Source organism: Rhinolophus sinicus, chromosome 2, assembly GCF_057876585.1.
Source record: "Rhinolophus sinicus isolate RSI-liver-muscle chromosome 2, RSI-T2T, whole genome shotgun sequence".
Classification (NCBI taxonomy): Eukaryota; Metazoa; Chordata; class Mammalia; order Chiroptera; family Rhinolophidae; genus Rhinolophus; species Rhinolophus sinicus.
In genome coordinates this window covers 2,880,336-2,891,294 of record NC_142502.1, presented here as the reverse complement: position 1 = coordinate 2,891,294, position 10,959 = coordinate 2,880,336, and the positions used below count along the sequence as shown (strand labels likewise).

Sequence of the window (10,959 nt, the reverse complement as noted above, 5' to 3'; positions counted from 1 at the left end):
CACATGAAAGTCCAGAATAGGAGAAACTATACAGACAGGGCGTAGGTTAAAGATTGCTTTGAGTGGGAGGGGGAGGGGGCGAGGTGGCAGACAGAGAGAGAGCTCAAGGGGATGACGCTCATTTTTACAGTGATGAAAATATTCTGAAATTGGCTGTGCTGACGGTTGCACACATCTATGAATATGCCAAAAATCACAAAATTACATGCTTCAATGGGTGAATTATACGTCAAGAAAGCTTTCATAAATTATCACTTCACTTTGTGGCTTCTGACATTAGCACATACACAGCATGTCTTTTCCTTTTTGCAGATAACATCATATGGAATATAAGAAAATTTGAAGAAAAAAAATTAGAATGCCATTTGTCACCCACCCAATATATTGCGTAGATTCGGAATAGGAGAGAATTAAATAGTCAGATTTGAATTTAAATGAACTTTTGCCACAGACGACATTCTGTGCAGTTTTATGCCTAGTTTTATAAGGATAACGCTTAGGGTTCACCGCACTGAGAATGAAATTCTGTCTCCCAAGGGCCTGTAGAAAGAGTATTTTCCAAGTGTGCCATCGCAGGAATTAGTTCATCATCAGCTTATCTTTGATTCCAAAACAACATTTAAAGTATGCAACATACTAGGTTCTCTGTACCCCTAGGAGGACCTTTGGGGAAAAGGTTCCTGCTTTCGATTACATGACTGTCCCTGAGAGGATGAGGTCGCTGCGCTGATGATTTTACAGGTAGGTACGAGGAGAGAACGTGATACATGAAGTGTTCATGGATGCAAGGTGGTTGGCACAGGTTGGGAAACTAGGGTATTCAGCTTACTATGTCTGGACACCAGAGACAGAGGGCCTACTTGTAATTTGAAATTCTTCCATGCCCGTGGGTGATAGGAAGCCAGTTCAATGCCTTGTACGTGGAGAATAAGCATTCGTTACAAAGCACCCACTGTGGTGCAGACGGATGAGGGAGTACAGTTTGTTCAAACACAGGCCCAACTTCAGCTGCCTGCAGTGGATGCTGGGAAACGGGGCACTTGACGGAGACCCACTGTCGGGCCCCGCTCCATCCTGTGTGGCTCTGTGACCCCGCACGTGCGTCTCCCGTTCCTCCGGGTATGTGCAGAACCAGAAAGACCACACCACGACAGCTCACTGCCCTTGGGACTTGCTGGGCAGAGCTCTGTGAGTGTGTGCTCACTCAGGCTGGGGCTACACCGTGTCCTGATGCCACAAAACTGGTTCTGTGGACTCTAACGTGCACCCGCATTGAGCAAGGGGCTGGGGACAGGCAAATAAGATGATGTCTGCCACTACGAAGGAGTCTGGAGGGGAAGGAGACATAAATGGCTGTAGAATACCAAGAGATGTAAGATGTCTTGGTGTTGGAGGGGAGAGTGATGTACCTTCGTGTGCATTTGTGTGTGTGCGCGCACATGTGTGCATATGTGCACGTGTGTGCATGTGTGTACATACATGTGTGCATGTACGTGTGTGTGTTTGGAGGGGGTCAGGCAAGACTTCATGGTCTGGAGGCTGGTCTTGAAGAACGACTGCTAGAGAAGCTAGGGGAGAGGAATTCTACAGGTGGAGAGACCCCCACATGCTGTACAGAGATGCTTTGGGGGGACTGGGAGCCTTCTGGCCATGAGTACTTGGGCTCAGGTGCAGGCGGAGAGGGCAGGAGGGTGAGGCAGGGGGCAGGAGGGTGAGGAGGGGGCAGGAGGGTGAGGGGAGCAGGAGGGTGAGGTTGGGGGCAGGAGGGTGAGGGTGGGGGCAGGAGGGTGAGGGTGGGGGCAGGAGGGTGAGGGTGGGGGGCAGGAGGGTGAGGGGACAGGAGGGTGAGGGTGGGAGGCAGGAGGGTGAGGAGGGGGCAGGAGGGTGAGGGTGGGGGGCAGGAGGGTGAGGGGACAGGAGGGTGAGGGTGGGGGGCAGGAGGGTGAGGGGACAGGAGGGTGAGGGTGGGGGGCAGGAGGGTGAGGGGACAGGAGGGTGAGGGTGGGGGGCAGGAGGGTGAGGAGGGGGGCAGGAGGGTGAGGAGGGGGCAGGAGGGTGAGGAGGGGGCAGGATGGTGAGGCAGGGGGGCAGGAGGGTGAGGGGGGCAGGAGGGTGAGGGTGGGGGGCTGGAGAGCAAGGGGGGGGATGGAGGGTGAGGCGCGGGGGGGCCAGGCCAGACCAGCTGTGCCCAGTGGCCTGATACTGTCCTTCAAGTGTAAGCCATGCTTGAGGCCCTGATGGGTTGGAGCTTCCTCCGGTCACAGTCAGGGTCGGGTGAACTCAGAACACTGAATCTGCCCAAGGACAAGCTCTGTGTGTAATCAGTACAAAAGCAGAGAACAGGTACAGTTTTAAGATGTACCTTTCTAAAAACACCCTGCCCTTTCTCTGTTTCCTCTGACAGTGACTACTTTTAACTTACAATGAAGCAGACTGTGCTCCCAGGTGCTGACGTCAATGGGCTTTCTGCCTGAGCGCAGACCTCACACCGACCCGAAGGGCCTCATTCTAATCACTGGCACGTGGGCTGGCAGCTTCCCTAGCCACCAGCTCTTAACCGGGACAGCCCTGCCCTTCTGGGGACACGTGTGCATACAGCCTTGGCAAAAAAGAGGGGAATCTTCAGTACCATTTCAGAAACCTATGTGAATGTCAAGAAGTGGGCTGTTAGACCAACTAATTTGCTGTGGGAGAGTGACAGCATGTGGCACACCTCTGAATGTGTTGACAAGCATCACAAAATTCCAAAGAGCGAGACACAGGACAAGCAGTCACCATCAGTCATGCATGAGTTCCCGGAGCTGGCGGCCAGCCTTTCGCCCAGAGGAAGCTAGGTTTGCAGACCCTGAGCAACACCGTCCCACAGCCCCTCCAGGAATCTCTCATCACCTAAACGGCACTAGAACCAGTGAACATAAGGGCTCTGACAGTCTCACTGCACAGATGGAACTCGCAGAAGTAGGGCTCGCCTGGGGAAGGTGGGAGACTGAGTCAGCCAACTGATGACAGCCCTGCGTGGTGACCTTTGGTAGCCAAAATACCTGCCACTCTTCAGCCTCCCATGTACCCGGAAATGCAATGTAATCAAACGAGGTGGCGTCTTTTAGAAGCACACACATTCCACTTCCCGAAAAACTCACTTTGGAGAAGGAAAGGCTGTGTTGTGTTGCCGAGGCCAGGTTCTTGGATTGTTTGCAGTCTTGCAAATCATCATTTCTAATCAGACAGAACTGCAGCCATTCCCTGAGCCTCATGGTGTAATTCATGCTTTGCAGTCACACTGTCCAGGCAGCCTGTGGTGGCCGCCTTCTGTCTGAAGGGCCATCACGGGTTCTCTGCCGTCGGGATGTTGGCTGATGCAATTGATGCTTCATCCTCAGCCAGATTCAGGGAATCGGAATCGGACAAAACGTGGGTCATTTCACCAGGTTTGAGAGCCATAACAAGGTTTTGCAGGTAAAAGCAAACAAACAGCAGAAAGGTCACACATAACCGGAGGTTGTCTTTTGTCACTCGCACATTGATTCAATTCTCCCTTCATGAGGCCCAAAGGAAGACAAGGCATAGTGCAGATTGTGTATCAGCGCAAAGCTTTCAAAAGTGAGTTCCAAAGCTGTCGCAGACACGCAGTTAAAGGAGTTTGGACATCCATCTGAGGCTGGATGTCTTCTGAGAACGCAGATGAGAAACACCACACATTTAAAAGCTCAGAAACTCTGTCCAATATGCTGACTTACTCCAGAAATCATGCATGCCATACTCTACTGTTTGCTCTGTAAAACTTGGTCTGAGGCCAAAAGCAATAAACTGTGACCTGACCTTACATGGAACGTCTCATCTGTCTCCATCCTGTGCCTTCGAACCAGACGCCTTCCCAGCAACTGCCCTGCCCCTCCCTCTGGTGCTCCTGCTCCCTGACCCTCATCAACGGCTGTAGGACGGCCCCCCACGGATGGCTGTAGGACGGCCCCCCACTGACGGCTGTAGGACGGCCCCCCACTGACGGCTGTAGGACGGCCCCTCACCGATGGCTGTAGAATGACATGGGGTCTGAGGAGTCAACAGAGGCCCAGCTAGCCGGTCTCTCCTCATTTTCAAATCCCTTGAGATTCTCTAAGGAAGAGTGTTGGTGGCCAGTCCCACAGTAGTAAGGATGTGACTTCACAAGCCACAAAATTAGATCACCAGGAATGGATGGGACAATCGGATGCACACAGCTTCGAGCATTTTCTTTTACACACACCCAAACATATTCACACACGCTCACCAAGGAGGGAGTAAACTCTGTCGCAGTAGCGTCGCACACAATATGTTGTCCCCAACAGGGAAATTCTGTATACGTTTGGGAGAAGGCTCCAGTTCGCAGGCTGTGGGCCAGCAAACACAGCGGGCGTTGTTGGCTCTGGTCCTCGAACAATACCCACTCCCAGATGAACAGATGCACACAATGGCAGCCGCTTTGGAGGGGCCACGCGAGCTCCGTCAACAACAGGCAGCACGATGATCAGGAAGGAAAGGGAGTGAGAACACAGGGCAGCCACTGAAGCTACACGCCACCAGTGCCACCAGCTCAGTCCCTTAAGGGGTGTATGTGGCCAGGACAAGTGCAAAGAGGCCACATGGATGGACACATCCCTGTCACCTTGGCTTTCTTGTATGGAGTCCTTTCCGAGAGGAGTCCACAGACAGTTACATTATTATCATCCTATCTGTGACCACCCACGTCCCTCAGGGGCATTTCTATCCTTCCCATCACACCTGCCAACCTGCCGACCCTTAAAGAGGGGAACAAAGAATCAATGAGATTTGATCAACAGCAGAAATCCTGTTGATTGGGTGTTCTGAGCAGGTTTCACTGAACAGGAAATATCTCTTTTTGTCAATCTATATGAGAAGAGTGAGAGACTAAAACCAACACACCAAGAAATGGGAAACCAAACAGTTTAAAAAACAAAACAAAAAAACCTGTCCTGTTATATACTCGACCATCTTATGCTTTTGGTCAAGGCAAAGCAGAAAGTCGTACCTTAGAGAAATGTAACCGATGAACTCTATCATCTGACCAGCTGATAAAGGTCCACAGCCAAATACCCAACTCGGGTATATATCCATGGTTTTCCCGTATTCTGCAGTCCAATCCGTTTCCGTCTCTACCCTTCAGATTATCTGCTTTTAGAGTCATCCCCTTGTCACTGCAGACCCCGCTGTCCTTGGTGCCCTTCTCAAAGGGCATAGACCTTGAGCCCATAGCAGGTGGCTCTCTCTGCAGTCTTTCGCAGAATACTGGAGCTGCCTGCCAAGCACCCAGCCGCAGGGGCCCACCCCACAGTTCCCAAGATGGTGCCCAGGGGGACAGGACCCAGGGGGACAGGACCTAGGAGTTCTTGTAATCTTTGGAACTTCATTATGATCCCCATGTCACCCAGTATGGTCCTCTGTGCAGAATCGGTCTTCAAAAACTACTTCTTGGGGTGGTAAGGAAGATTCCATGAGTCCAAGATATTGTTCAAATAATTTGACGTAACATAATCATGGTACATCAAATAAAACTGACTATAAGTAGAACTTCAGCTGAAAATTATTCATACACAGCTTTTGGTTTTATTTCTCTTGATATATGAGATGGCTATTATAATTTAGGTAATAGATAATTTTGATGAAAGGCAAAATATGGAGTCTATTTTTGAGTAAGATGCCATAACTTTAAAAAATGACCATTGCCTATGCTCTGTTTAGACGATAACTAAAGCAATCATTTGCTGATGAGGAAGTCTTCATTGAAATAGTGCAAATTTCATTGATTTACATTCAAAATGCAAATTGTCCCCTCCTTCCAAAAACACCTGCGATTGCTTACAATGACACAGGCACGACAAGAGAGAAGGAGGTGTGGACGGCGCCAGGGTCCTCTGAGAACTAGGAGGGAAAGGCCGTGTTTGTCCTCTGAGTAGGGCGAGCGGGTCCTGCTACGGGTCCTAACACCATCGTTGGTACAAACACCCAGGACGAGGCACAGGGCTGACGGATGTGGTGCAGTGCTTTCGGAAAAGCACACATTAGCGACGCCAGGCTCTGCAGAGTGGGAGAAGATAGTCTGCAAAGCAGAAGCATCCTTGTCACCAGAAAAACGTCCTCGACTGGACCACAAGTCTTTCAGTGACGTTACTGTTGTCTGGATGAAGCATCCTTCATAGTATTTATTTCCCTTTGCTTTAATTCTATGTTCCCTCCGCCAACCCAACTACTGTGTTGACGTCCCAGATATCTCACTATCAGGAAGGAGTTTTCCGTGGATCCGGGACAGGGAATTCTGGTTACCGGAAAGGGATTGTTATCAGTGTAAATCAGTAAATGAGTGTTCTGATATATGCATACGGGAGCTGTCTGCTATCATGTAAGCTAATTAGTAAGTCCAGTTGCTGATGTGACACAGATAAAGGCAGGGACGGGACGAGAGTCCCAGCCACTATCCCTTCCCCCTGCCCTGCCCCCCACACCCCCATCCTGAATATTCAGCCTCAGTGTTCACACTTCTCTCCATTAAAACTCAAAGACTGTGATTCAGTCAGTACACTTTGCTGGGAGCTTCCCAGCAGCCAAGTGGAAAACCTACTCATTAATTCAGATTACCTGAGAAAAGGATCCTTTGGGAACCAGTGTTGGAAAATACTAAAATCTCATTTTCATTGATCATCTAGATTTTAGGGAGAAAAAGACTTGTGAATAACAATTTTTCATGGTGTCATTCAGAGAAGAGCAGATTTTTCAGAAGATGAACTATTTTTCTTTGCCTTAAGCCCAGAGCTATTCCTATCAGAGTAAGTGGTTTCGAATTTACTTACGTCTCTGGAAAACCTGAAGCCTGCAATCCGATCTAGGGGGTGTTACCATACAAAAGTTGCAATCCAAAGTGTGTTCAACATCAGTTGTTTAAAACAGAAAATATTTCCCCATGGAAGCAGTAATCTTAAAACTGTGGGAACTCCTGGGGGACGCCCAGAAAATCCTACTTGACCCCAAATGTAGCTAAAAGGGTGCTAACAGTAATCATCAAATGCCACGTTTTGGTCCCTGAACCTTGAGCCAGGCTGCTGCCGCTGACATGTGCCCAGCCCTGGACTGGCCCAACTCCAAATGGGGCTGGCATGGGCCCCTCCTCCCTGCTCAGAGCCAGGTCTCGGGGTCCTCAGTCTCCAGTCAGGGCCCCTCCTAATGGGGTCCCAACCAGATCATTGAACTGAGACGCAAAGACCCACCTCCCTCGCGGCCTTCCATCTTTCTGGCAGCAGCGTCTTTTAGCCTCAGAACTCACACCTGAAGGTGCTCATAAGCCCACCATTCAGGACATGTGTGGGGGTGGAGGGGGTGGAAAGTGCCTCTGGAAATGAGTCCACTCGGTTTCAGGGGACTCCTGTGTTGGGTTACTAAGAATTGAATTGTAATACAAACAAAATTTGGAATTATAATTGTTGGAGTTTCGTTTATGGTATCTTTACTGTGTTCTGGCTCAGTTGTTTTCCTCTCACGTTCAGCCCTGGCTAGTAGCTGTCCACTTGGCCCTTATGTCCCTGGTTCTCACGGGCAACCTACAATTCAGGGTTTCCCAGCACTTCAGAGACGTGGTCTTGCCCTCACCATGTTTCTCTTACACTTTTTCAGGATTTTATTCAAATCGCTCCTACATTTACTTTGTTCCCTTCTCCAACAAACATCTCTTCTCCCATGCTAATCTTTCTTTAAAAATATGCTTTCCTTGAAGATTCAGAGCGGCACTACCCAGCAGAGTGTGGCGGTGCAAACAGTCTACTTCTGTGGGCTTCCACAAGCGGCCACCCCTGTGTGCAGCTACGGAGCCCTGAGACGTGGCGGTGTGATGCACAAACTGAATTTTAAATTCACTGAAAATTAATGCACTTAAATTACAATAGCTACACAGGGCAAGTGGCTACCCAATGAAGTAAGGACGCTATTATTGATTTCCACACTGGAATTGAATCTGACATTGGAATTGAATGTGTACGTGTGTGTGTGTGCGCGCGCGCATGTGTGTCTGTCTGCCGGCAGCTTCCTGGGGTCCTTTTTCCTTTAAGTTCTCTCGAATGGATGATAAAGAGGCTTGGCCCGTGATCAAGGCTGAAAAGAAACATACTGAGTTTCCTCTTGATCCTTGGCCAGACAAGCCAGTCTCCACCTGGCTGTAAGGTGGTCCCCTTTGCTGCTACTGGGGTTCAGCCAATCTGCCCTGCCCCGTATTAAAGAATAAACAAACCCTCTTGACGCCAACCACCACTGCCAGCTACCGTCCCACTTCGTTGTTCTGTGAAACGATACTCACAGGAAGCGTTCTCGACACTCGCTGCCTCCACCCTTCTCTGGACCCTGTCCGGGAACGTCTCTGCCAGGCTCTCCGCCTGCGCCTGCCTCACCAGCCCTCGTCGAGGTCCGACCCACATTGCCCAGTCCCATCTTCACTTCCCCGATGCGCTCATCACACTTGCTCACTTTCTCCTGGAAATGCTTCCTCCTCTTGGTTTCTGGGCCACCAGACACCTGGTCCCCTACTTCCTCTCACCTTGCTGGTGCATCTCCACTTCCTGAAATGAATTCTAAGTGCGGCGGGCTCAGTCCCCGGCTGCTCATGCCACTGCTGTCCCTAGGCGATCTCCACCAGATCTCGAGCACCGTATGTACATCGTCTTCTGCCTCCCTCAGCTCCTCCCACACCGCGGCACAGAATCCCACCATCCACTGTCACTCTGCATCATTCGGACATCGATCTACAGGCTCCTCACTCAACACGCCCGAAGCACGGCCCTCAGTGCTCCCGCTCCGCAAACCTACATCTTCCCTGCTCACCCATCACAGCAAATAGACCAAACCAAACAGCCAGCTAGGAATGTTCCTTTTCTCTCCTTCCTTGCACTTCCCTCCAATCTATCAGCAAGAACCGCCAACTGTGTCTTCAAAATGGTACCGACATCTTCTGGCTTCTGTGTTCTCTATTCCCCAGCTGGGACATGCGCCCGTGGAGACAGGGACCGTATCTTGGTCCTAATTGGGTTCCCGGGTCTCAGAGTGAAACCTGCATATGGCAGGGGCTACATACTATTCACAGAGGAATGAATGGGCATCGCCCTTCGAGAAGCACCCCAGCTACACAGAGTCCTCCACTGGCTCTGCACAAAGTCCCCTGGGTTTCAATGAATACACAGAAACAGACAACTGAGAAGTTGTCACGGTTTTGCTATTTTAAACATGCCTAAACATACAAAGTGGTCACTTCTAAAGACGGCCACCGCCTTCTCTGTGCTAGAAACAGAGAAAAGCACATCTGTTTTCATATTTTAGAAACTTTGGTTCCAAAGTTCTAATAGTCCCCTTCCACGAAAAATTTCAAATAAATCAAGAACTTTTTGCTACCGTGTTTCCCCGAAAATAAGACCTAGGTCGACAATCATCTCTAATGTGTCTTTTGGAGCAAAAAGTAATACAAGACCCAATCGTATTTTACTGTAATATAAGACCAGGTCTTATATTAATTTTTGCTCCAAAAGATGCTCTTCAGCTGATTGTCCAGCTAGGTCTTATTTTTGGGGAAACACGGTAGATACTTTGTTCAGCGATAAAAGCCATCATATACAAGAAATGCACTGTTTGGTGGTGATTAGGGCTGTTATTCTTCACTGTGACATTAAATGACTCATTTGGCGGTGGTGTTAATCAGTGTCAGACCTAACTTCAAAAACTGCAAAAGGTAAAAAGGATGTATATCGGTCAAACAAATCCTCAAAAATAGAAAATCTTCAGTAAATAAAAGGAGAAAAAGCATACAGGTGTCTTCCAGAACTCAGGCAAGCCTGCCTCTACATTCCAAACACTGCTCTAGCACCGAGCATCCCCACGGCTTTCCCCGCCACGGACAGTGGTCTTGCCCACTTGTCCACCAGGCCCTGCTCAGAAGGAGGAGAGAATGTGGGAGAAGGGCAGGGATAGTCTCAGGGGACGGAGGGTCCCACCAGCAGCTCCTTGGTACCTGTTGCGTTGCAGGAGTCCAGGTTGCTTTCTGCAGGGTCATTGCTCATCTGCTCCCGGGTGTCTGTCCTGCTTCTCAGTGTCAGCAAAGCAGGTCCTTTGCTTCCACTCTGAAGTGTGAAGGGAAGGCAGCTGGCTGGAGAGAACAACGAGACATGTATCAGTGTCAATGACTGCTGAAATGCCCCCTCGTCATGGGCAGCGGGGCACCCCCTGGAGTCTCCGATCACAGAGCAATCCTTTATGGAGTAGGTGTGACCCGGGCTCCACTGACCCTTGATGTGGGTGCACACACACAAACCCACCCAATTACAGCTCTGAGCTGCGGAGTCAGAGCTGTACCGGGCAGAGCACCCACCCTCAGGCCATGTCGGGACCCTGAGTGCTGTTCACGGAGGGGCTGTAGGAGTGACTTCACTTGGCAGACCTCCTAAGGGGTTTGCAAGTCAGCTGCACTCGCTGGCACCTCCAGCCAGACCTCAGATGTGGGGCCGTGAGTGTGTGTGGGGGTGGGTGGGTGCTGAGATGAAGGCCTGTGGGGGGGTGAGGGTGAAGGCTGGACTCGCAGGCTTGTCCAGTGCAGCCCTGACCTACGTTCAGCTGAGCTACAAAGCGCTTCAGAGCAACCCAGCAACTGTGTCTGCCTTGTCAGACCTGTGGGTCTCAAGTGCATTTTTGTGACACATGATGTGTGAGTGTGTCTGGCAGTTTTCATCTACACCCCAGGGGTGATCAGCAGGGGGCCTGTTGTAAGAACAGGGGAACAGGAACCGAATCACAAAGGGACTCTTTGGGGCCCTAGAGGGAAATCTGTTGATTCACACATTCAGGAGACTGGAGTCTGCCCAGAGTCTGAGGGTGGAGGGCCGGCTTGTTCTGCATATAAAGTGACTGCCGGCTGTGAACTCCTCTCAGTGCAGGGGCACA

The 10,959-nt window shown here is 50.3% G+C and overlaps 1 protein-coding gene across 3 annotated transcripts in view; it reads right to left on the bottom strand.

The window, feature by feature from the left end:
* Positions 1–10,959, bottom strand: part of PDE10A (phosphodiesterase 10A) — a 475,244-nt gene that overhangs the window by 270,375 nt on the left and 193,910 nt on the right. For 2 of the 3 annotated variants that reach the window (XM_074333806.2, XM_074333805.2), the window contains exon 2: positions 10,034–10,168. In XM_074333806.2, coding sequence (XP_074189907.1) covers positions 10,034–10,082 — 49 coding nt within the window. In that variant the 5' untranslated portion in view covers positions 10,083–10,168. The remainder of the gene's footprint in view (positions 1–10,033; positions 10,169–10,959) is intronic. The other variant, XM_074333807.2, reaches the window with a different exon arrangement.